This window comes from Salvia miltiorrhiza, chromosome 2 (genome assembly GCF_028751815.1).
Source record: "Salvia miltiorrhiza cultivar Shanhuang (shh) chromosome 2, IMPLAD_Smil_shh, whole genome shotgun sequence".
NCBI classification, from domain to species: Eukaryota; Viridiplantae; Streptophyta; class Magnoliopsida; order Lamiales; family Lamiaceae; genus Salvia; species Salvia miltiorrhiza.
The window spans coordinates 50,065,289-50,091,363 of NC_080388.1; the positions used below are offsets into that span (position 1 = coordinate 50,065,289).

A 26,075-nucleotide genomic window follows, 5' to 3' on the forward strand; every position below is an offset into this window, starting at 1 on the left:
AAATCTCTAAAATGACAAATCTATTGCCTAAATATGTACAAAACTTTTGAAAATGTCACGTCATATTCGTCTCGTTTATTTCCGCTGCTATTATTATTCTAATTGTTGAAACGTTGTTATCAACATCTTCTTTTTAATATGCATCCGAGCACACAAACTTTCAATAGGGGTTTTTAGATTTTTTTAATAAATTAAAAAAGAATATGGTATGATAAATTTAGATTTGAGGATTATATCGTTTGATAGAAGATTGTAGTCATACAAAGAAAATATCCATTTGGACCAAACAATTGAATTTAATTTTCTAGCATTGTCACTCTCTGACATCATAAGATATAAGTTGAAGGGTAGTATTATATTACAATAAACACATTAAAGGGAACAGAAAAATCACCAAGAACAACATGTTCAGGCACCTTTCTGAGGCAATGTTTCGAAGGCGGAGACAGTATTCTCAAACTTGACTCGATGCAGTGGCGCCCCACTTTGCCTGATCGCGCAAGCTTGCTTGTCCTCCAATGGACAGCGTGCTTTCAACATTGAGAAAACATGATTATTCAGTCTTCTCGCTTTCTTCATGGCTTCCAATAGGCCTTCGAAACCCTTTTCCATCAAGGTATAGGTACACCAGTAAGAAACCAGACAAATCGTGTGTGAGTGTAAGTGTACATTGTCGTGTGTGGGGGGTGAATCGGAGATGATGAAAGAAAAAAAAAAGGGAGAAATTTTCATACTTGGAGGAAGTGTGAATTCCTATGGGCTGATGTGATTGATGCAACCTCGACCTCTGCAACGTTGAGGACTTGGTGTGAGAAGTCGAACAGCTCAAAATGCAATTGTTGGCCGAGTAAGTATATTATTGTGCAGCCACCCCAAGCAACTGAATCCCCCAGCATTCCATGATGGCCTGGTTGTACCTGAACAGCTTCATGTAGGTATTCCTGCAATTAAACGACGTAGTTTGAGATGCAGTTGCAAGAAATGAAGCAATTTGCAATTTTGTATAACGTATTTTGCCAGATTGAGCACAAGCCTGCCAATATCTATTATAATCATATAACATCAGAAGATGAAAAGCCAACTGCTGTAAAACAACTTATTTCCTCGTACCAATGCTCCATTGTTCTAAGATTTCCGTAATACTAAACTTTTTTGGAAGCCATCAATGAGCGTCAAAGTCATTATGCTCATCTTTGCACAGTTAGATGCACATTTGTGCCTCCTAAAATCCAATCATTTCGTCATCAAGAAAAAATTGAGATATAGACACCATTTTGTCATATACATGCAGGGAAATTACGTCAGCTTTTTTCTGCATACAGAAGGAAGAGATCTTCGAATTGCTAATGACACTGAAATGAATTCTCATCATGAGAATGGTGAATGCATGTACAGTTTATATGATGGTTCTTTTGAACAGTTTTGCATTCAGGTTTTGAAGAAGGCTAAAATTGAAGAAATAAATTCTATGAAAAGAGAAGTTTAAGTGAAATCACAGAAGAAAATGGGATGCCCTTTAGTTTAAACCAAGTTGCAGAAATTTGTTGGCAAGTACAAAAATAAGAGTCAAAAGAGCTGTTTCTTACCATTTGGAGGCCACTATATACGATAGAAGTCCTTGGAAGTTGTAATATCGACAAATCCTGTCTTCGGTGCCACGCTCCATTTGGTACAATATTTATCTAATACTGCACTTGTAAAAGCAAGTGAATATTCCAGCACACTTCCGGCATTAATGTTTGACTTGTATAACAGGTCTGCAAAAAAAATTATAATCTGGATTATATTGCATTACAGAAGATAAATAACAAATACAGGATAAGCAGGGAACAGAAAAAGACAACTTGTCAAATGGAAAAAGGTGGAAGACAGAACAAACTCAATAGCATTAAGTTGTTGGGGAGTATTGTCTCACCAATTTCAGTGTTAACATCTTATTATTCTGCTTGAGGTGAATGTAAAGCGTTCATTTGGCTTATATATTAGTATGAGGAATGGGCCATTTTTAAAATTTTTAAAACGTAGTAGTGAGCTCATTGTTTTCCACATAAGATAAAGGCATAATATGCCATCACGATTATGTATCAGATGAAGATGATGAGGTGCAGACTAATATTATAAATTTTATAACGGATATATGCTTCATCCTACAAAACTGAACGAGTCTAATGTGCTTTCAGATCATAAAACTATACTTTGTGCGCACACTAGTTTAATGAGGAGATAAAAAAAGAAATAAATACCAGCAGCTTCTGCTTGTCTTGACAGGACTCTGAAAGATGATGAATTCGGGAAGCTAGGATTCGAAACACTTGTAACTGCTATCGATTTAAATAGACCAATGATAGGGCTATCTTCACCATCCTGGAATTGTATTGCTTGTCCATCCACACCAGGAGTTATACCCAGCCAAGGAGCAGTTTGCATGAATTGGCTAGTGTCTACTTCTCTCTAGAGAAAGAAATTAAGAGTATAAGAAGCTAGAAGCACCATCACAAAATGATTTTTCGTACAAGCTTCTCATTAAACCAATGCAACCATGATAGATGGCATTCATGGTCAGATGGTATAAGAAATATCTAAAAAAATTATGTACACTGGCAGATTTGGCAATAAAAACTGCAGTTAACTTCATCAAAGTAGCACCATACCAGCTGACAATTTTTTTAACTAAAGTTTCACTGACTTACATTATTTGCTAAAGGGGTCATTTTGTTTCTCTTTGATCTAGTGCAAATGAAGGGTTGATTTAGTTCAAGTGTCAGCTTGCAAACTAACTTGCATGTCGTCGCATATTTCAAGAAACACATGTTATAGGACATGTAGGTAAATCATTTGTAAGAGTTTTATAGATCTTCATAGTTGGTCGATCGACCATTTGTTATTCTTGTAGATGCTTCATTATAATTCCGTAAATCTCCTAGATCTCGTTAAAAGAAATGGCCATAAGAAACTGACCAGAACAATATCAAGCAGACTCATCCAGTACAGGACGCTTCCTATTTCCTTTATTCCACGAAGAGCCTCAAGTTTCAGTTCTGATTTCGACTGCCAGCAATTAAGATGTTCCTGAACAACCCTTATACAACCTAGAAAAAAGACAAGGATGCATAAAAAGTAAGAGTCTATGAACTGAGAGAAAAGTGGGGGGAAGGGGGGAAAGAAGCAGAGGGAGAAAAGAAAGAAACTACTTATCTAGCAGGGGGACCTTTTTTCCTAAAGAACCTATAAATTTTAGATCTTTTTTAGAGACAAGAGAAGAAACTTTTATTTTGAAACGAAAATGCTATTCGCCTTTCTTATTAACAAAAGAAAATGCAGCATCTCCCAATAACTCATGATGACTAAGGTAGAGTGAAAAATTACTGAAGTGATCTTTTTCATCATTTTAGAATTAAGAACATAGTTTATTTGAAGGAAAAAATTCAGAGAATCAGGCCTGCACACCTTACTATGAAAATCATCTACAGAGAATCTTCAATGAGAAAAAGTAGTCCTACTGGCCCCTAATAAAAGGTAGAAGCAAATCAAGGTGCAAGTAAACCAATTCTTATGGTAAAATGTGAATGCCTGATATTTCAACTGCTGTTTTATATGAAAACAAGAAACTGTAGTATGTTTTCACCGTGGACCACTACGCGGAGAAAGCTCTTACTATCTTAGAAATGTGAAGGAAAGCATTCTCCAAAAGCTTTCATCTGGAGTATATTTATGTAAATGTGAATTATAAATGCAGAGGAAAAATTAGATGGTGAGTAATGCATGATACATCATGTATGTACCTGATACACCACCATCAAAAGGAAGCAGTCCTATAGACTTAGGTAGAACCTCTTGCAAGCCGGTGATCATTGGTTCAAGAGTTGTTATCTACAGAAGAAATTTAGAAGAATTCAAATGCCACTAGCTTGTATTTAGATAAACAGTAGATAAGCCTGATGGTAATGACAGAAGATTTTACAAATGGTAGGTCAAACATTTATATGATAAACTACTAGAAACCAATCTCATCTTTTTAGTCATCAAGAGAGATAAGCAGGAGATAAAATGAATAATGTTTTTGAATCAAACTTATAATATAGGGCATATTAACTCTACTTGTCTACTCTAATGTATAATATAAATCAACCCAAGTATCCATGAAGCCATGCCATCAAATTGTCACCCACTAACAAGCCTTGCAAAACCTGCCCATGAAACACCCACCACAAGACCACTAAAATTCCACCAAACAACCACAAAGCCACATCATGGGGGATACAAAAAACTGAAAAAGGACAAAGGTCAAATGACCGTCAGAGAAATTCTAGTATCATGAAGTACCCACTGTTTCACAACACGTCTTGACTGAAAGTATTAAGCAAGAACACGATATGAATCCCCAAGTCCATATAAAAAATCCAATAACCACAGTCCTAATTTACTTGAACAGTTATCGCATATTTGACATTGTAGCTGCTATCAGCATCTTATTATATAAAATCAGGAACGGAAAACCGAGACATGCAGACAGTCAGAGGATAAAGAAAAGTTTAAGGCAAATAAGACTAACCTTATTTGACACATGATCTAATAGTGCTCGGATAAGCCATGGTAATGATCTGGACCCCAGAAGTCTGACAATGGAGTACATGTGAGGAATGCCAAAAAATGCACTGTGTAATCGGGCAAAGCTCTGGTATGCAGAATTTAGGTCCTTCGATTGGCAAGCACAGGGAAGTGGAGTCAATGAATCAGACTAGGATAGTAGCACCAAACACACATAAAACTGACACATCAGAAATTAAATCACTGTGAAACAAAAACTTAGTGAAAATGACAAGAATTCCATTATCTGTACATAGTCAAGCTAGATTTTGAAGGACAGAAAACAATATATATGTATGTGTGTGTGTGTATGTGTAAATACATGCATTACGTATACATAAATCGATCACAATGTTTACCATGCTCATGGATTCTTGTTAAAAACTGAAAAAAAATCTATGAAACTAAAGTACGGTTTGAAATGATAAAATAACTTAAAACACAAGAAATTATGATCATCGATTCATCATGCACACGCTTTGCAGAACTAGTTCATTTAGCAACACTATTTTTGAAGAAATAAGTGAAGTGATATTAAGAGATTACATGACAAGGAAATTGCGTATTGCTATGAGTTAAAATTTCTTACTTGGGTACCACAATAGAAGTTTGGCTTTGCCTGTGGAACTGATGGTTTTTGAACAGGAATAGGAGGCACTCTTGATGATCTAACAAAGCGCTGAGTTGTATTACACAGGATAAAGTTTGGTAAAAAGTCATTTTGCATCTCTGTCCAAATCTGGAAAGTACAAAAGTTATGCAAGCAATTTGTTAGAATTGGAGTATCTGGATGGTCAGGCAAAAAAACCAAAACAAGAGCTAATCCATGTAGTAGCAGTCATCAATTGAAACAATGGTCTGGTAGGTGGCACATGATATACATATTTCCATATCAAGTTATCAACCTGAATCAATTTGGTAGCATTCACTCCCTGCCATTTGGAGGATGGAAATGCTTACAGTTTCAATTGGTTACTGTGATGAGTTTCAACATTGCATAAATGTCGGAGTTAGAAATATGAAGAAAATTCATTTAATTATCTCTTAGCCAATAATCCATTGACAATTGCACAACATTTCCAACATTTCAGGATTGAAATGAGTTTGAACTGCTAATACTAATTTCTTAACATGTTCCAACAATTCAGATTGAGAATAAGTTGTCAGCTAATCAGGGAGTTCTGTCTTGTCGGTGACTCGGTGTTCAATATTTTTTAGTAACACAATTTACTAGTAAGAGATTCTGGATGCTCTATGCAATATATAAAGGAGAAAAGATTAGCAGTCAATGAATACAATAAGCACATCATCATACCTGTGTTGCAAGTCGGCTAGAATAAGAAACAAGAGATACATTCTCTTGCATCTCACTCAACATGAGAGTAAATGAATCAAGAGTCAGATCTTTGCAAAGTAATTCATGAGCAAGTTGCAAGACTTCAAGGAGCTTTTCCAATTCCTGAAATCAAGGTGGTCACTTAGAAAGGAAATTGATTTAAGATAAGACGCACAAAGTTTTTCAACTGAACACTCACCACAATAGCGCATATATCCTGAGACTCAAATCGATCAAACAAAAATTCAATGTTCTCCCGACATATTTTGTTTAGCCTTTCAGAGATCAAATCTCTCAAGTTGATAGTCCTTCCAAGCAACTGTACACCATGGAAAATCAATTTTAGCATAAATTAGATACAAAAGGGGGGACTCGAGTTCTGTAGACAACGAAAAAAATTATTAAAACAAAACAGGCAGAGAAACCAATATCACAAGAAAATGAAGAAGACTATAGATGGACCAGTTCAACAATAGAAAAGTAGCATACTGACTAAAGAGGATACAAATAAATTTCTTACCTTCACTCTAGTAATCTTTAATAGTGCAGTGAATCTCATTGGTTGAACTGAAAACTTCTCACCAATGTCTAAGGCAAACAAGAATGATGGATCCAGCAGCTCACTTTGAAGTTGGAAACAAAAACTTCCATTAGATTTCAACGAAATGAATCTGGCCAGAAAGCTACGTGTGAAAAGCTTGACGCAAATACCTTGCTGCCCAACTCTTATAGTATGTGAAGATGGTGTCGCATAATTTTGCTATAAATATGTCAAAGCAATTGTCCACCTGAAAAGGAAACAGAAGCCTTTTCTCTAAAGCTTGACATTCAAGCACAATAGAAAGGAAAGACAGCACAAAAGGATTGGTGGAAGTATCATCTCTGAGCTACTCCCTCTGTCCCATTTCAAATGTCCCAAAACTATAGGACAATACTATAGTTTTGGGACATGTGAAATGGGACGGAGGGAGTACTATTTAGTATTTAGCAAGTGTAGCATCCTCAGTCAATGCCAAACAATTTCCAAGTCAGTGCTGGGGAAATTATCTAAGTTCTGAAAATGACTGTTGTATACTGTAACTTGTTTATATTTAGTTACCTCTGCTTCAATTTCATCATAAAGGAATCGTTGCTTGAGGACTACAAGCGCATGCTGAGAAGCATCATTATAGATGTCAAAGGGCATCAATACACTCTCAAGAAGACCAGCACTTTGAGACTCTATTACATGATCCACCAGCATCCAAGGAAGGGAACATTCAATAGGAAACTGCAGGAAAATTATGCACGAATGCTCTTAACATCCAGAGGGAAAATGCATAAAAGTAACTTCACAATGGATTAGCTCAGCTGGAATATTAGGAATAACCAAAAATTGGGAGACCAGCTTTGAGAACCACATGTTATTGTTACTAATTATTTTTTAAGTTCATACATTAACATGATCACAGAAAAAAGGTTTAGGCATAAGTGAGTCACACAATAATTTGTGGAGTTGATATTAATGGGCAGAGACGACGATGATGAAGTTATTTAAGAGAATGTTGGGTAGTCATCCTCATCCACCACCAAGGGGTGCTTATACAAAGTACATAAATAATAATGTCAAACGATCCCTAACTATAATACTCCAAAACATCCATCAAACCCCTTTTACCTGGATAACCCGAGAAGATTCCAAATAAAATTCCCTGAACCATAAGAAACCAAGATCTGTCAAGTTTGCAATAGTTGCTGCAAAAACATAACAGTAAGGTTAGCCGAGTATAGCAAAGATATGCATGGTAATTAATGGTGATGTGTGATCTAAGGATGAGAGTCATAATGCACGATAGTAAAGAAGGTTAACTGATTGGGCATTGACTTTTCTAAGCCAATAACATATCTCTTCAGGCCAAGATATTAATCAGGATGTACAGCAATGTCGATGCATAAATAGAAGATATCTAATGTAATCATATCTATATCTGTACACTTTTTGAAAGTCCACAGTAAAGGAATGCTGGAAGATGCAGTTAATTGGTATATATCGATAGTGCTGAAAAAAAAAATCTTGTCCATAACCATAATTAGTTTTTCACATTGCAAGATAAAGAATGTCGAAACTTGATTTGTAGTTGTTCATGGAATCCTTACAAGTAAATAAGAAATTCTGATGCCATGAAATATATGTGCCCAGAGAGGAGAATTAATTGAACAACATGTTTAACAAAACCTGTATAGTCTAATATATGCAAGAAAAATCCAAGCTTGTAGAAGAATGTTTCCAACTGCTTCAAATCATTGACAGGAATTTCAGAACCAGTATTGCCAAAAAGGCCACCAGGCTTCCTCATGTTGCCACCTGATACCACCTCGTATATCAAGAATTGTAAACAATGGATCTGGGTTGGCAAGTGTAACCAGATAGACAGAGTTCTGTGTTAGTTCAAGGTCGTAATGTATTCAAAAAAGTAAAATCGGACAAGCAAGGATGGTTGTATCAAACAACCTCTACCCATGCATGGATAGAATGAAAGAGTCATTTGCTATACGGTTTCTAACAGGTTTGATAGCATGATACAAGGAAAAATGAACATATCTATTCAATTGTATAGACTACTTTATACATGGAAGTATGTTCTTTAGTCACAAAGTTTCATTTAGATAAATACTCATATGAGCTGTGCATTATTCATCTCCAAACCAATGTAATAAGACATGAAAACACAAACCTGTGCAGCTGTAGGTGCTACTGGTCTTGGATAAAAGAAGGCTCCTCTACTTTCTTCACCTCCATGCTGGAATGCTTGCATTTCAGAATCAGGTTTGCTTGTATTTGCCATCCAATCAGCTGAAAGTGTACGCATATCAGAAAGAATCCTGCAAATAACAAACGTATTATCAGAAATAATCCCCACATATTATTTGTGAAACAGTTAATGATAAATTATGTAAAATTGTACGGATCCACAAGCGAGGGTATAGAAACAATAAAAGCATGTCAAAGTGATGTGGGCAATGCACTAGATGATCGATTGTTGACCTGGATGCTGTCATATGCGATAAGCATCCGTAGTTAAAAAGATAACATATAATTGAGCCAAATGAAGTTCACTATAGAGAAGCAAATGGATCTATTGCAGGTTAAAAATAAGAGTAACCAAAGTTGTTAGCAGTCTGAGATTCTCATATTACATATACTGATATACAATCAAGATCATGAAAGTTCTACCTAGAAAGGTCTTTATTTTTTTTTTTTGATAAATTACATAAGTAAATAAAGAAATTACCTAGAAAGGTCTTTCTTCTTACGGAAGGTAGTCCGCAGCATAGTGGCAAGTATATTTTGCACAAAATCTTGGACCTCTGCATGAACAGTTTCCCACAAGGCATCTGCGACTAGTGTGTCAGACTTCTGCATCAATGACCCAATTCCCTTGATATAGCTCACAAGTTCTACCATGGCTTTTCTTTCGTCGGCACTATAATTATATCTTACCACCTACAGCACAATTAACTCATTAAGCACTTCTGTTTGAGAGATTATTAGACATCAAAGGAGAAAGTCTGCGTTCCATTCTTCAGGTTCCACCATTCCACTTAAATTTATGCCAACAAAAATTACATACGATCATGGACTCTGCAGATCCTGACGATGCGAGTGCATAAACCAATGTTGTATTTCTAGCTTATGAATAGAATGAACAATGATAAGCAACTCTAAAGTTCTTCCAGATGAACAACAAAGAAATATTAAGACCTTCTCATAGTCAGAAAAAGATGATGGCTCATGCAACTCTGTGGAAACGGGCTCCTTGCACGGTCGTGAAAATTTCCATGCACACTGTTCCCAAATACGTGCAGTCCATCTACTTAGGAGTTGAAAACCTTCAACAACCATATCATAGACATTTCCTTTGACTTCCTTTGCAAACTCCATATCTGCACCATCCATTGATCTTAATAGAGCAAGCTGCAAATAGGAAAATGATTAAACAAAATTAGCATGGCAGAAACAAGAGGAGATCAAAATGCACTGAATCAACTACTGATGGAGAGGGAATAGGGGAGAGGGAATAGGGGGTGGGGAGGGGGAGTAGATTCGCATGAATGTGTATATGTGTGTATGTGTATGTATGTGTGTGTCTGTGTGTGTGTGTGTGTGTGTGTGTGAGAGAGAGAGAGAGAGAAGGCACCTGATTCAAGGCAGAAGCAAAACGAATGGAGAAGTCGTCATGTTCAGCACGAACTGCCCCAATGTGGTTGATGATTAAAAAGTGACGCTGATAAGTAAATGAAGTCAAGGGAACTACTATTCACGTCGCTAAACTCTAGGTTACTTTCACTGAATTGGGGAAAATGATCATATATATCTATCTAAATCAATTGTCTATAAAATGAGTGCATGACTCCAGGTAAACCAATAAGAGAAGAAAATATAATCAAGACACTAAAGAACATATCAGTTATATAAAATATAGTATATAATTTCAAGGATATTCTTGTGCTTCGCGAGGTGGCAGCTCATGGGGTGAAGGAAGAGTGAGAAGTCGAGTTTGAGCCGAAAATTTTGGGAAGTATGTTGACAACTCTTTTAGTATCGCAGCCGGAGAAAGATGAAGATCTGGAAATGCAGGGATGACTGGATCATTCTACATAAATATGGATAGATCCATTACAAACTTATACAGAAGAACTGGAAAGGTGATAATAACACTTGCAGACTCAACAGATATGTCGAACAGTTTTGTACCTTAAATATATTGACCAATCTGTTGATTTTTACTCTCTTGTACAGAGACTCGCTATCTTTTTCTGATGAAGCTGCCAAGACAACAAGAACAGGCAAAACACGGAGAAGAATGTGGCGCTCTGGAAAGAGAAGGGCGAAATTCAACTCCAGTGACTCAACAGCAAAAACTATGAGAACTTGGAGAATGTCTTCAACACTATTGCAAGTTAAGGGGTTTACAAAGCATATGTTGAAGCAACGATATAATTTCAAGGAAAAGATAAAATTATAGGAATATGAAAATAACAAATCGCTTTAACTAGGAAAGGGTTATTAGAATCAATCTTACATTTAACATATCTGAAAGAAATTATAACAGGAAAACTTGACTGTATACTACTCTTTCCGTTCCATTTGAAACGTCTCATTTCTTTTGAGCAAGGGTATTACAGTGTAGATGATTTAAGTATAAAGTGAATTGCTTATAATATAGTTGGAAAGAGAAAGTAGTTTTTGGGGGGTATTTCTGTCAAATCAAGTAAGAGAGATAATGTGCAGAGAAACTTTTTTGTGGCATATCATGTAATTTATGAGTTATGTTGAGGGTGTTTGTTTTGTGTTGGTGTCTTCAAATGGAATGAGACATTTCAAATGGGACGCCCCGAATTAGAAAGTAGGACGTTTCAAAGGGAGTAGTACTTTTCAAATTTCAATAATACCATACAACTCACTGTGGAGATTATATACAGAAAAATGTCATAAGAGCTTCCAGTAAAAATTAGTTTTTATGCCCAGCCCAGCAATGTTTTCTTTAGAAGGTCTGTTTTGAGAATGAAGGAGGATTTGCTGAGCAATTTACGTCAAGATAGTCAAAGAAATGGAAGGATTTTGTTTTAAACCTCAATCATGATACTATCTCTCAAACATCATGGAAAACATACAATGGGCCGTAAACTGAAATAAGATTCTTTTTGTAAAAGAAAAAAAAATGTGGAGTGTGCATAGTTGGTAGTAACTTAAGCAAGATATGTTAACTTAAGATGATGAGTGTGCCAATATGAACAAGAAATTATTGACATGAAGGATACTTGTTGACCCTGAACATCTCAACGTGCAAATTCAACAAAATTGCCCACCTTGTACTGAGAAAGATCTGTCAAGATACATAACACTGTATGTTATTATATGATGGGGGGGAAAAAGATTCAAATAAATTTCATCACAGCAAAACCCACATTTTTTCACAATATTTAAGAAAAATCAGAGGACAATGAAGAGTTGAACTCTCACCTGTAAGTCATCTAGCTCTTCCCTCATTGAATCAGTATCTTGCCACTGCACGCTAACTTGTGTAAATGTCCTGATCATTAAATACAATTGCAAGTTTAGCAGCTAAGAAATCTGTGAAGATACATATAAACCCATGAAAGAAGTATATTGAAGAATACAATCAGTGGAAAGAGAATCTGCCAATATGGTAAACTAAGAACTCAAGTTAAAGCAAGATCATGGCAGAAGGTTAGCACTTATTTATGATGTTTCAGAAGACAATTTCCTAATTATAGCTGATCAGAAAATCAGAGACAACTATTTTATATTATCTCAGCTAATGCAATGTACATTAATAACCGAACTAGTATACTGTGAAGTCTTTCTTTCTTTCTATTTTCGTTCCAAAATATAGGTTCCCTGTATTAGATTTCTGAGCAAGAACGTCACACACAATTTAAATAGCAACATCACCATGGGGACATTGAAAAGAAAGAACATTGACATTCTATGTTCTTTAAGAATGTAACAGGATCCAAATATAAGAGAATAGTGACTGATGGTAAAGGGCGGCTCACTTCAACCAAATTTCATGAAAAGGAAAGCAGATACAAAATGGATAAAACTACTACATTGTTAGTTATTCCCAGTATAAGATCTATTAAGTTATCTGCCAGTTATTATTGCTCAATAACTTTACTCCTATTCAGACTCAGTGTCTTGGTAACAGCAACATCTAAATGCATTTTGGAATCTTCACATGCAGAACTCATTGCCATTACATCCCTACTAAATTTTTTGAGTTAGAATAGTGCAAGACAATCTATTTAGACAGATAGATCCTAATAGGTCAGCAAAATTTAAATAATTCCAGATATCAGAATAAAGAGTAAGAAAACAAAAATTGAAAGCATAAAATTTACTATTTGTTCATTGAAAAATGCATGATATACCTTTTGTACCAAGAGAAGTCATTAGGAATGCTAGCCTTTGCATTTTTTAGATGATCAAGTTGGACTAACACATCTAGTAACTTCAGCATCGACCTGCAATGAATTATGCAATTAGCTAACTACCTTTCCCAGATTAGGTATAATGTACAAAATTTAGAAGAAGGGTGACTTTTTGTCAGCAAGCTTCAGTAACCGGAATATGGACAACTGGTTGAATAATTGCTAGATTTTAATTGCAATAGATATTTCAATTTTTATAACGATGCCTAAAGAAGCATTACTTCACTGTATGGGATTAACTTCAGAAATAAATCTGACATATAAAACAGGTAACTTAAAGCTGAAATGCTGAATAGCTTAACCAAACTGCTATTACACATGGTGTATAAAGTAAAACTTATATATATAAAGACTTGATAGTGGAAAAAAGAAATGATGCCATCAACAAACCAGAGATGTGTTATGGTAGGACCATTGATGCGTCGCTCTGGTCTAGAGAAACGTTGCATATCAGCTGCTAGCTGTATCAAGATAAATCATCTTCATGTGCCAAAGAAGAACTAAAACTTTGAGAAGAAAACAGGTGGTTATCTAGTCATACTTTCGATGAAGCTGATGCTTGCCATCGCTGAATTTCGCGCAAACGGCTCATCTCTAGGTCTAAAACTTGGTAAGTTTCCAGATACAAGTCAGCCTGACTTTGCTTCATAGAATCTGGAAGCTGCCATGATTACGCTTGAATTATTATGCTATAAGGTAAAATATGAAGATCAAGAGCAGATATCCTTTTATAGTATGACTTTCAGGTAGCACACACCAGTTTTCTATATCAGACCTATATAAACATAAGTTACCTAAGGAACTACAGAGCTCGCTCAACTCAGTTATCCCACTTGAGCCTCTCATCCATTATAGCAAATAAATAAATCAAAAGCAGCAGTTAAAATAGGAATTAAAGGCAAAACGTGATTTAATTCATAAGCTCATTATAATGCTCAAAATGCATAAGAACAACAATATATTAATTTCCTAGACATTGATGTCCTTTTTTTGCCTTAATTATGTAAGATTTTATAAGATAAGTTTTATAAATCTAAAGCGTGAACAAATGTGGAAGCATGAAATCACAAACTGAAAAATAGAAGTAGTTCAGAGGACGAAGGTGATTCAATTGACCTGTGGAAGGGCTTTAACACAACTCCGGTATGTATAAAGCACTGAACCCATTTCCTTGCCTTCTCGAACAAGCAAATTCTACAACCATTGACAAAAGTTATCAATTGATAGTCATGGCAAGCCAATTACAGAGTGGAAAATGCAAGAACAATGTCTGATTGCAGTCACAAAGTCTAAGGTAAAGATAAAATATACTGAGAACGATGGAATTATTCTACAAAGAGGATCCATGAGAGAGTAAATTGTCATACCAGCTGATTAATGGCTTTAGTGTCCTCAGATAAAGATAAGCGATAGGCGGAAACATCACTATATTCTGCAATCAGAACATGGAAATGGAAGATTGAAGGGTACCACTTTTAAAGTATAGCTTTGATTGCAAAAGCATGCCAACAGTTCAGAACAAGACATCAAGTAAAGCTCAATAAATATATCTTGATATGATAATGCAAAACCCTTTAGGTGATCCAAGAAAGTACTTACAACATCTTCATTTGGCTCCATTTTGTCAGTGAAAGAACTGACTTTATCTTACTTTATATCTTTATTAAACAAAAAATTGAAAGTACTGATTGCATATAATTCCAGGGTATTTTTTCACCACTAAAAAAATAAAGTAACATTCAACTACTAGTTCTATTTATCTCTAGATCAACTTGGGGCTAGCTTGGAGCTTTTAATTAACAGGCTAAGTCCCTGTGTTACAAGAAAATGTCTAAACCAGTTCACACATGAATTATTTTTAAATTACAACTACTAGCTGATAGAAGATACTTGAAACCACAAAAACAAATATGCTGCTCTACATTGTGCATCAACTATCAAGGCACGAAGTTCTTCTCGGACATTCAGTGCTTTCTGCAATTCATGAGCTGAAGTTCTGCATGAAAATTAGTTTACACAACACCTAAATTCACTACAATATGCTATTCAGGGGCATAATGTACTTCATAACACGCAATATCTTGCCTTCCCTTTAGCTTCACATTTCCCAGAAATTCAAATTCGAGTTCATCATAGTTCAGAACTTCAATTAACAAACGATACCCGTAAATTATTTGCATAAAAGTTCACAAAAATCATTTCCCTGTAGCACACAGACCTATAAGGAAACAAAATTTCAAGAATAGAAACTTACCAATTGGACTAATAGTTGCACCTCTCTCAGTTGACACCCAAAATCCAGGCCCTTGAATTTCTGGTTGATCGTCCTAAACCGAATTAAAGTTCGCATTAGCTTAATATCCACAGAATTCAGCAATTAAAGCAAAAACAACGCTATAATTACAGAATTTACAATTACCTCCAATGAAAATGTGGACAGTGCAGCAATGGCTTCCTCTACTGGGACTGCCATGAGAGATCCGGCAGAGGAAAGTTCGAAACTTTCCGAGCTAACCGAAATGTTGAGAATCAGAGCAAAAGAAATGCAGCTTCAATTACCAATTCTACCTGTAGTGGGGTGCCATTAATTTGCAGGAATTTGGTGAGTGTACTGCTGTTAAAGCACCGAGTACAAATCAGTCAAACGAGCAGTTCACTTCAGTAGAGTCGCGTTTGGACTAATGGAGTCGGAAGGATATCTGAGCACGCTTTTAGGTTGCTCAGATTTTAAGTAAAAATGATGATAATGCCATTATTGTTATTTTTTTCTTGATTTTTAAGCATTCCGTGCTATTAACAATTAATAGATGTTTATAACTTTGCTTAGGATACAGCTTAATGTAAATTTATCAGGTTCTATGCAATTTTCAGGATATTATACCTTGCTTGATTCTAAGATGTAATCTTGAAATTTCTTTAAAGTATAATCTTTAAAAATATCTAATTGACATAAAAAAAATGTCGTAATATCAAATACTATATGGCTCTGAAAATGGAATTAATATTGCTTCAATATACTTTATTTAATGGGATAAGTGCGACGTGCACGTGCTCAGATGGTGCCACTTTGTAAAAAATTGGGCTAGTCAAAAAATGATTAACACAAGTAGTACATACTTAATTATCTCATTCGACAACACTTATAAATGACTTTGAACTTCTCAATTTTTTTAATGTGGAATCATATATCTCAGAGCACCACTAATTCCACATACTTTATTCCCTACATTCTCAAGCACTAAAATTTGTGTATTTTTTTTTTTTTTTTAGATGTTAAGAACTTCTCTCATTCAGAGAATCCACTCCAAGAACCACCTTATCTCTCTCATTCAGAGAATCCACCTTATATCTCCAATCTCCAATTCGCTCCCAAGAGGGATCGAACCCGGGTCACTTCACTTAAGTGAGGACCCAGTGGCCAGTGGGCTAAGCCCCCTGGTTACTAAAATTTGTGTATTAATTATTCATTCATTTCAACTTAGAAATGAATAATTAAATATATTAAATTTATTGCTCGAAACGTATATTTCAAATCTAAAATTGTTTTTTCACAAATTCCAACAAATTTACCATAAAAAATTATAATTTAATCACCATTTATTAACCAATTTCCATTATTAAAGAAAAAACTATGTTAAATTCGAATATCAACTAAAACGTTTGGGTTACAAAATATCAACAATGATCTACTCTTTATTAATTTAGGGCTTAAGAATTCATTTTAGTTGGCTAAACGCTTAAGAATCCGTTTTAGTTGGCTCGAATATCAACAATCACCATTTAAGCCAAACGTTTTAGTTAAATTCTTAAGCCCTAAAACGTTTTTTTTTTTTTTTTTTTTTTGTATAGTTACAACTTACAAGTAAGTTTCTAGAAGTAAAATAGGCCTGTGCAAATTGCAAAGCGCCTTATAGCCTCTCTCTCCCTCTCTGGTTGTCCCCGACCTCTTATTAGCTTCAGGCTCCAATTTCACCACCGGCCACCATTTTTGGACGGTAAGCTGCTACTTCGGAATTATAACTGTTAGCCTCTTTTCGAGATTTTACACTTTTAAACGCAGTCTCTCACCCAGCACGCACACAGTCAGTGCCACTAATTTATCTTCAATTGAATGATGGGAAGGCGGAAATGTTGGCATGAGTTTTTCATACATACAGTGCAGCTGCAAAAACATAATTATTTTTGAAATTGTACAGAAACTTGTCAAGTGTCGTTGCTACAGATTAATAAAACTGATGCATACCCGCTCAAGTTTGAACCTTATTTTATTTTCCAATCATTTTTTACTTGAAATTTTAAAGAACCGACGTTTTATCATAAATTCATGATTGAGCTACATGCTTCTTAGGTAATCAGTGGATTCCATAATTCTTGAATGCGTATTCTGATATTTGACAAAATTGGCGTCTTATGCTTTGAATATATGCAGGTGACTGGATGACAATCATACCTTGTGGAAATACATGGCTGACCCGCTGGGGAGTTCAGCCTCAGTGCATACTAAGACCCTCTACTACCAATAGATTATTGGCATCCCCGAATTGGTAAGGTTTTATTTTTATTTTTTCCGAGACTAATTTTTTTGAAATGTTCGCAATTTGCTTGTTTTGGACCATCTTGATCTTTCTTTTGCGTGGCTTGAATTTGTGACGCCTTGCATCTTTTCTTTTCTTTTTTGCATGTTGCACTTTGTTAGTGGCTTATTCGGTGATGTTTAGCTTTGCAATTACAGTTTCTAGTGACTTTTTGTTTGTTATTTGTTGCTGTGCTAGGGGGCGTATTTTTGTAGTTTCATGATAAATATTTGTTGCAATCTTGACATAATTATTTGGCGCGAACAAATCATATTTAATTTTAGGATCCAAGTATGGCTTAAATCTAAATGTAAGCTTCACCTAGTATAAGGAGAAATGGTTTTTCATGCTTATTAATGATTTCGGAAGAAAAGATATCTCTTTTATTAAGTACAGAGAAGCGCTCGGATATGTTTATGATTGGTTAGCATTGTATACATTACAGAAGATGAACTCAATGAAGATGTGGTTTCAAATGGACAGATGTATTCTTTGAACTCATTATTCTGAATGGGAATCAATTATCTCACTAATTTCCACTAAATCCAAATCTACATCGTTTCTACCCAAGTCATTGCTCTGTCTAAGTGGGCCCCTTTGTAATAAGTATAACACGTTTCCTGCAGATTCTCTAGATCATACTGTCCAAATAGGTGATATCAATAATGATTGCCATCTTATATGTATACAGCAGTAAATGAGTATGAGTGTTACTAAAACATTATGGATTTCTCCTCTGTCAAATAAGGAATTTGGGAACCATCTAACTAGGGTCTGAGTGACAATTGAATAAGACCAAGTAGGTCTGGGATCCACTAATTTGATGAACTGAATGTCGTGACAAGATAACAATGTATATTATTTTCTTTAGGATTATAACCACCAAATAATTTTACCATTTCTTCATTCTTATTGTTAGGTTGTCTTCAGTCTTAATCAAGGCCCAGAATCCTAAGCGGAACTGGAACTAACATTCAATATTTTTTGGATCCGACTCTTCATAGTTTTGATATATGCAAACAAATGCAGAGTAACTAAACTGTACCAATTAATTTTAACCCAGTGTTTTAAGATAAATATTCACCAAAAAATGAATATACTCACTTAATTAATCCAATGGTTCAGCATCATTTATTATGGTATTAGCTTTGAGAATAATATTGACCTAGTTAGCGTTATAGCTTCTTTTTTATTTGATTGTTTTTAATTCAAGAATTAACATATATTTATTATATATATCTAAAGTCATAATCAAAGTAATGCGTGTGTTGTTGGGGGGGGGGGGGGGGGGGTGAAGATAAAATGCTGTCATTTTTGGTGGTATGGTTGAAACAAAATTTACTAAGGCACAAATACAATGAGGCCATCACTTTTTTGAGGGATTTTTCATCCCTTTGTAATGACTTAGTTCGTCCATTTCTTATTGTTGTTAATTTTAATTTATAAGAGAAAATAAAACGCACGCACACACATACCTGGAGCTGTCTTGGTCACTGAGGAGGCCTGGCATGTAGAATGGGTGCCTGAGCGAAAAGGGGGCAGCCAGGGGCCACCTAGCGCCTACACCGCCTAGGTGACGGCCATTTAGAATGCCAGCATCTTTTTCAATTTTTAGATGTGTTGAAAACGAATTTCAATCTGTCATCATGTGTTGGTGTCAGGATTGGTTTCCTGGACTGTTTACAGAACTTTGGTTATATGGTTCACTTTCTATTTTGCTTTTAGTTTCAAATGTTCGTTCCTAGTTCTTGAATATTTCCACCTGTCATGTTCCATGAGTTGGTTGTTTTTTCAATATTAGTAAGTTAGTAACTGCCCATTTGTATGAAAGGATATTTGTCTGCACATATTTAATTATATATTCTTCTCATTTTGAATCTGGGAAAGAGATAATAAAGGCTCCTCCTCTGTATTCCCTCCTCTCAGAAATTGACGTTATCTATATGGTATTTTAACTTTCAGGGTTTTACGTATATACTTAACCAAAAAATTTATTCATTCATTGAATTACCTTTTATTTTTTTTTGCAGTACATCAAGCAGGAATAGGTCACTGGCAGTGGCATCACAAAGTTCAGCCTTTTATGCTCAAGAATCTTTGAATGCACTTTTCAGTTCAGGGCCATACAATAATCGGTGTCAGAGAAGAGGAACTAGGCTGATTGTTAGAGCTGAGAGAGTAAGATGATTAGATTTTTTTTTGGTGTTGACTGTTGTTATAGAAAACCCATTGCCTGCGAACCCCCCCCCCCCCCCCCCCCCTCAATTTTCAAAACAGAACACGCACACTTGTTCAAGAGGAACATAAAATGGATTCATATAGCTGTCTGTCTTCTTAGGTAAAGGTCTTTCAAGTGCTCTGCAAGAGATTTATGGCAGAATATCTCTCTATACAGGAATCGAATATGAACAGATCTTCTGTCCTTGACTCTGATTCTCAATGTTTAGAAATAAATGTTAACTACTTTTTATGCACAGGATTACTATTCTGTGCTTGGTGTGTCAAAAAATTCGAGCAAGTCTGAGATCAAAAGTGGTAAGTCTTACCCTCTCTTATACCTGTCAAGCATTGACTTCGTCGCATAGCTGGCTTAGATTAGTTGATGAGAGTTTAACATGTTATCACCATTTTAGTATAACTATAATTAACCCTTGCATTTTTGGATTGACATGTCATTCTATGTTCTCGTTTGATATTCTTCTATTATGATGTCCTCAATGGGTTGAAGATCTTGAAACTTCACTTGTTGACATTAACGCATACACCCTAGTACATATTCCTCTACGCTAAGGACATCTCTGGTGATTGTTGCATTTCCAGATTAATAATATGAATACAATTCCTCTGATTATTATTTTGTTTTCAGCATATCGAAAGCTGGCCAGGAGCTACCATCCAGACGTGAACAAGTAAGTCATAATATCTTACCATGTTAGTTCCTTTTTCTGGTCGGCTTTGTTGTTTCCTCACATGTATGTAGTAGCTGGATGTGGTAGAATAGACGATGAAATACTGTAGATGAATTGGTGTATTCACTTACAAACCTTGTTTAGTTGCTGCTTAATTAGACGTGTATGGTTGAGCTTGACTACCAATAATTCGTCTTTTATGCTTGTACCATCATTGTTGGGGGAAAATCACTGTTTATTCCACAAAATTCTCATTACTATTTTCATAACTTGCTGTCTTATGCTAAAATTAGATTTGGCAAAAACCTTGCAAACAGAATCATAGATGTCAATTGATTCATAAGAAATGTACATGTAATTTATATTGCTGAACTATCTCATTATAACTTCAGGGAAGCTGGAGCAGAAGATAAATTCAAGGAAATCAGCAATGCTTACGAGGTAGAATAATCTGATCACTGTAAAATTGTGTATACTTTTCTGACTAATGCGCTTGCTATAATTAGCTCCTAGAATTTGATAATTCATTGACGATGTGTTATTACAGGTTTTGTCGGATGACGAGAAACGTTCTATATACGACAGGTATGGGGAGGCAGGACTTAAAGGTGCTGGCGCTGGCATGGGAGTAAGTCTTTTTGCCTCAATAGGAGCCTTAAAGTCATGGTAGATGAATAGGAAAAGATCTCCCTAGTCGCATTTTATTCTCCATAAAAGTATGCTTACATCTGTTTCGGCTGCTACAGGATTTCAGCAACCCATTTGATCTATTTGAGTCATTGTTTGAGGGAATGGGTGGCATGGGCATGGGAGGAAGAGGCTCTCGTAACCGAGCCGCGGAGGGTGAAGACCAGGTTTATAATCTGGTATTAAACTTCAAAGAAGCTGTATTTGGTGTTGAGAAGGAGATTGAAATAACTCGTCTCGAGACCTGCAGCACCTGTGATGGATCAGGGGCAAAACCAGGTACAAAGGCATCTAAATGCAGCACGTGCGGTGGTCAAGGGCAAGTCGTCTCCTCAGCGAGGACTCCTCTAGGTGTCTTTCAACAGGTTATGACATGTTCCACCTGTGGTGGCACTGGAGAAAATTCCACTCCTTGCAATACATGTGGTGGGGATGGCCGGGTTAGGAAGTCGAAGCGCATCAGCTTGAAAGTTCCAGCCGGGGTAGATTCTGGCAGTCGTCTGAGGGTCCGCTCTGAAGGAAATGCTGGACGGAGAGGGGGGCCACCTGGGGATCTTTTCGTTCTCATAGAAGTTCTTGCAGATTCTGTTCTGAAACGAGATGACACCAACATCCTCTACACGTGTAAGGTTTCTTACACAGACGCCATCTTAGGAACCACAGTGAAGGTGCCCACAGTAGACGGGATGGTCGACCTCAAAATTCCAGCCGGCACCCAACCAGGTACGACTCTTGTTATGGCGAAAAAAGGTGTGCCGTCTCTTAACAAGAACAATATGAGGGGTGATCAACTGGTTAAAGTGCAAGTAGAGATTCCAAAACGGCTAAGTGGGGAAGAGCGGAAGCTCATTGAAGAATTGGCCAACCTGAACAAGGTGAAGGCTCCCAACAGCAGGAGATAGTTGGGGATTTCTGCTGCTCCACCCTTTAACTAGATCTCGCCGTCGCCATCGGAATCCACATCGGTCGATCTGCACCGTGCAGATTGGAATTCTGCTGATCAATTTTGTGTCAGTGATACTACACTTATACATAAAAATCAGGTGAATATAGTGAGATAAGTTTGTATTGTTTGTGTGAAGTAGACTATCACCATTATTTATTGTAGCATCATGTGATCATACAATCTGCAGAAACTGCTGATTGGTTAATATATTCATCACTTGCTACGTCTTTTTTATTTATTTTTTCCTTACAGTTTTTATCCTAATTATTCTTGAATAGGGTTTTTTTTATGCAGTGAATTTGTGAATTGTTGTCCAAATCAATCCCAATGAGATTGAGGCTCCATTAGCAAAAGTTGGGAACCCTAGTAGAATGCAATGCATTCTCCAATTTTGCAAATCGGACCATTGAAATAAGGTTTTTGATCTACACAAGTTTTTAATGGGTTCTTACTTTTTATTTGAGGAGATTGAGGACAAATACATAGTACTCCCTCCGTCTCCCAAGATTATGTAAAATTGTTTGGGCACAAGATTTAATAAAATTGGTGATGATTATGATGTAGTGGAGAAAAGGTTCCACCACCTTATAAGATGTGTGGTTGAGATTGAATTTGAGGTGAGTTTTTTGTAAATAAAAAGTGTTAGTAAGGATAAAATATTAAAGAGGATGGAAGGACCATTGCCTTAAAAGGAAAGTGGCATAATCTTGGCAGACGCCCGATATAGTAATTTTTACATAATCTTGGCGGACGGAGGGTATATGTATATATACATCTATATACTATATAAAACATCACTTCAACGGTAATAAATTCGCGCCTTAAATACAAAATTTACCGCAAAAATTGAAAGACAGTTTTAACAATTTTTATACTTAAAAAAACGTGCAGCTCATTCAATATTTTGACTTTTTTAACAATTTAATGACAGTTTCATATGCCAGCTGTAACCTTTAAAGCTTAAAGAAATGTGCTGTTATCGAAAAATGTATCCATATTCCTATTTATCAGCGCCACTAACCCTTTGCACTTTATTAATTATATTTAAAATATTAATATTTTAACTTGCAAATGTCTAACAGATACAAAAAGATTTACACAATTAAATATGTACACTATATTTTCTGAACAGAATCACCGAAAAATCGTGAACAGAAGAAAAAGCCATTAAATATATTTTTATCTCATAAACCTATTATAAGCCACGATCAAGTTTGAGTTTATCACATACAAAAGAATATCGGAGAATAGAATAAAAAATAATAATAAAATTAATATATTATATTTTTAGGAATGCATATCCCATAATCCCATTAAGCCACGATCAGTAATGTATCACGTAAAAAAAACTACCTTATGGATTGATTATATATTCACTATTCACAACAATCAAATTACAAAATACTGCGTATCATAAACATACATATCTTTACAAGATTCTGAAAATGCCACCGTTGTTCGGTCTGATCAAAGATCTGCAGCCAGGTAGAAGCAAGATAGCGTTGCAACTGAGACTAATCAGAAGCTATGATATTCTCAAGTTTGGCAACAAGAACGAAGCCTTTTCCCATGAAGTCATTTTTCATGATAAAGAGGTGATTTTCAGATTTTAATTTACTTTTCGTTTTCCAGAATATTTTACTTTATATTGCTAACATTATTATACTATGTTTGTTCAGGGAAATCGAGTTCATGCCACGATCAATCAATCATCAATTTCCAAAATCAAACCAATTCTAGAGCAGGGAAACATCTACACCATCAAAGATTACGTCATCACGACAAACAATCTGAAATTCAAGACCACAGAATGCAAGTTCAAAATACTGCTATTCAGGCAGACACGAATTACAGAATTGGAGGATGACACTTTTCCAAACCACATGTTCAATTTTAAAGCTTTTGATGACGTGGCTAAAATGGAAGAAGTTCAACAAGCATCATTGTTTGGTAAGATTCAAAATTCAAAACCCCGTCCATTTTTTCAATAAATATTAAATATGTTTAAATTTCGAAATTTTAATTATTTTTTAATTTCATACAGATCTTATTGGTGTAATAGTTTCCAGCTATAAGCCGATAGAAAAGGATTTGAATGGGAAGCCTACAAAGCTTATGGATATTGTGATTGAAGATCTTGAGTAAAATCGAAATATAACTTAATACTTATTTTTTCATTTTCAAACAATATCTAACTTAATATTTTCTTTTTCAGGGGAAAGACGTTGTCATGTACTTTATGGGAACAATATGCAGATACAATGTTTGAGTTCTTGTGCAGTCAGCCAAAAATGCATGTATGCATAATCCTACAATATTGTAGACCAACTATGTTTAGAGGTAAAATATATGATAATTTTTATAGCACGTAAAATTTTATTGTGTACTAAATACTTCTTTTCACAGGGGAAGTTCGAATCACAAGTTCGTACCATATTACGAACATCATTTTTGATGAAAATGTGGCTGAAATAAAAGAAATGAAAGAAAAGTAAGATGTAGATCAAAATTTTTGCATAATGTCTATGAAATATCAAACATTTACAATTTTTTTATTTGTGCAGATTTGCTGTTATTCACAAGAACAGATCCATTTCAATAAAGATGGTGAAATCTCCAACTTTTCGAACCATAGAAGATGAGATTAATGATGGTATATCTGTTCTGAAAACAATTTCAGAATTGGCTGAAGGAAAGGTAACATTTATTTCGAAAATATCAAAGTCTTAACATCCAAGTTTTGAATTAATAATTTCTTATTTGTACATCTTTTTAATGAAATATACAGGAGGGAATGTTTTGGATTTATGGAACCATACTTGAGATTGAGACACTTGGGGCATTTACTTACTTGGCATGCAAAATCTGTTTGAAAAAGCTAAAGCAAGATGATGACTCTTTTTTCTGTGAAACATGTGAATCTTTTGACGTTTCTGGAAGACTTAGGTATTTTAACAATTATTTCATTCATAACTATATAAACTGTTTATTTATTAATTATAAAATTTCCAACATGTATAAACTAAGAGTTTGTGTAGCTGATGATTCTGGAGTAGCATCTTTAAATTTATGGGATCGAGAATGTGCTCAATTGATTGGAAAACCAGCATCAGATTTGAGTGTGGTAAATATATAAAACACATTGTTGAAATATGATCCATGTCTATGCAGTATTTAATTTCTGAAAAATATTTTGATCTGTTTTTAGGAATATGGATCGAATGAGTTACCTTTTGAGATTGAGGAATTAGTTACCAAATCTGCTTTGTTCAAGATTATTATTAACAAGGGTGAAACAAAAATGTATGATGGTGCCTATGGAGTGAGTAAAATATGTAGTGATCCAGATATGATTGAAAAATATGAGATTGAAGATGGCGAAGGAAAAAAGGTAATATTTTAATTCTGGAATTTCTTTTAGGTGTGTGATGTTAAATTTTAATAATTAATTGTACGTTGCAGTGTCAAGAGTACGAAGTCGAGGAGGACTTAAAGTATTGCTTTCTGAGGATGGTAGAAATGATGGTACTACTACTACAAATGTTGTATATAGGGAAGTTTTTCAAAATGTATGACATTATGTGTGATTTTTTTTTTTTGCGTTTAATTATAACTTACAATGTCTTACTTTTATGCTTATTTATTTAAAATATTATTTAAAAAATAACAGTCGCCGTGCAACGCACGGGTGGGTGTACTAGTAGATATAAATAGGGCAAAGTTCTATAGAAACGTAAATATATGCAGAGAAAGGAGAGGGAATCTTAGCCGTTGATCTTATCTAATCTAACGGTCAACGTTTGTTCGTTCAACGTTTAACGCGGAATTTTGTTGAACATGAACAGCCATCGAACCCCGCCCCCAAAAGTTCAACAAATTATTTGTACGTTCAACAGCATTAACTGTCATGTTCAATGTTTTTGATTTCCTGTATAAGCTCTGTTTCTGTAGAATGGCTACCCTAAATATGTATAATTCATTTTGAACTTTTAAATGTTTATAATTTGTTAATTTTAAATCTATTTTTTATATATCATATA

At 35.2% G+C, this 26,075-nt stretch overlaps 3 protein-coding genes across 5 annotated transcripts; 2 read left to right on the top strand and 1 right to left on the bottom strand.

Moving 5' to 3' along the window:
• Positions 1-209: 209 nt before the first annotated feature.
• On the bottom strand, positions 210-15,599 carry LOC131011967 (protein PIR-like). The gene is given in 31 exon segments (XM_057939871.1): positions 210-603; positions 735-941; positions 1,587-1,605; positions 1,607-1,757; positions 2,244-2,451; positions 2,959-3,089; positions 3,783-3,870; positions 4,553-4,696; positions 5,177-5,326; positions 5,903-6,046; positions 6,123-6,242; positions 6,444-6,546; positions 6,635-6,711; positions 7,023-7,193; positions 7,581-7,657; positions 8,139-8,307; positions 8,638-8,785; positions 9,196-9,407; positions 9,666-9,878; positions 10,102-10,195; positions 10,406-10,557; positions 10,659-10,854; positions 11,726-11,790; positions 11,928-11,997; positions 12,860-12,952; positions 13,310-13,380; positions 13,461-13,580; positions 14,036-14,113; positions 14,287-14,351; positions 15,174-15,246; positions 15,339-15,599. Coding segments are annotated over 31 exon segments (3,858 nt in total). The 5' UTR covers positions 15,393-15,599; the 3' UTR covers positions 210-408.
• A 1,159-nt stretch (positions 15,600-16,758) lies between these two features.
• On the top strand, positions 16,759-22,267 carry LOC131011968 (chaperone protein dnaJ A7A, chloroplastic-like). Of its 3 annotated transcripts, none has more exons than XM_057939872.1 (8): positions 16,759-16,914; positions 17,349-17,463; positions 19,524-19,671; positions 19,971-20,028; positions 20,360-20,402; positions 20,795-20,843; positions 20,950-21,030; positions 21,149-22,267. In XM_057939872.1, exons 2-8 carry the CDS (start codon positions 17,357-17,359, stop codon positions 21,989-21,991), a joined length of 1,329 nt encoding a protein of 442 aa, XP_057795855.1. In that variant the 5' UTR covers positions 16,759-16,914; positions 17,349-17,356; the 3' UTR covers positions 21,992-22,267. The 3 variants fall into 3 exon arrangements, with proteins under 3 accessions (XP_057795855.1, XP_057795856.1, XP_057795857.1); XM_057939873.1 differs by having other exon boundaries at positions 16,813-16,913; positions 17,332-17,463; XM_057939874.1 differs by lacking the exon at positions 16,759-16,914 and adding an exon at positions 16,920-17,267.
• Positions 22,268-23,358: 1,091 nt separating this feature from the next.
• On the top strand, positions 23,359-26,010 carry LOC131009672 (replication protein A 70 kDa DNA-binding subunit B-like). The gene is made up of 10 exons (XM_057937084.1): positions 23,359-23,630; positions 23,715-23,985; positions 24,080-24,176; positions 24,251-24,375; positions 24,442-24,526; positions 24,600-24,732; positions 24,824-25,159; positions 25,244-25,426; positions 25,498-25,560; positions 25,987-26,010. The coding sequence occupies exons 1-10, from the start codon at positions 23,481-23,483 to the stop codon at positions 26,008-26,010; spliced, it is 1,467 nt and encodes a 488-aa protein (XP_057793067.1). The 5' UTR covers positions 23,359-23,480.
• Positions 26,011-26,075: the final 65 nt, after the last annotated feature.

Excerpts from the sequence above, each read along its gene's own strand:
- LOC131011968 (XM_057939872.1), top strand. The coding sequence starts at position 17,357 with ATGACAATCATACCTTGTGGAAATACATGGCTGACCCGCTGGGGAGTT. Across the intron at positions 20,403-20,794 it reads TACCATCCAGACGTGAACAA|GGAAGCTGGAGCAGAAGATA; the intron begins GTAAGTCATAAT and ends TTATAACTTCAG. Across the intron at positions 20,844-20,949 it reads AAATCAGCAATGCTTACGAG|GTTTTGTCGGATGACGAGAA; the intron begins GTAGAATAATCT and ends GTGTTATTACAG.
- LOC131009672 (XM_057937084.1), top strand. The coding sequence starts at position 23,481 with ATGCCACCGTTGTTCGGTCTGATCAAAGATCTGCAGCCAGGTAGAAGC. Across the intron at positions 24,177-24,250 it reads ATTGTGATTGAAGATCTTGA|GGGAAAGACGTTGTCATGTA; the intron begins GTAAAATCGAAA and ends TTTCTTTTTCAG. Across the intron at positions 25,427-25,497 it reads AAGATGGCGAAGGAAAAAAG|TGTCAAGAGTACGAAGTCGA; the intron begins GTAATATTTTAA and ends TGTACGTTGCAG.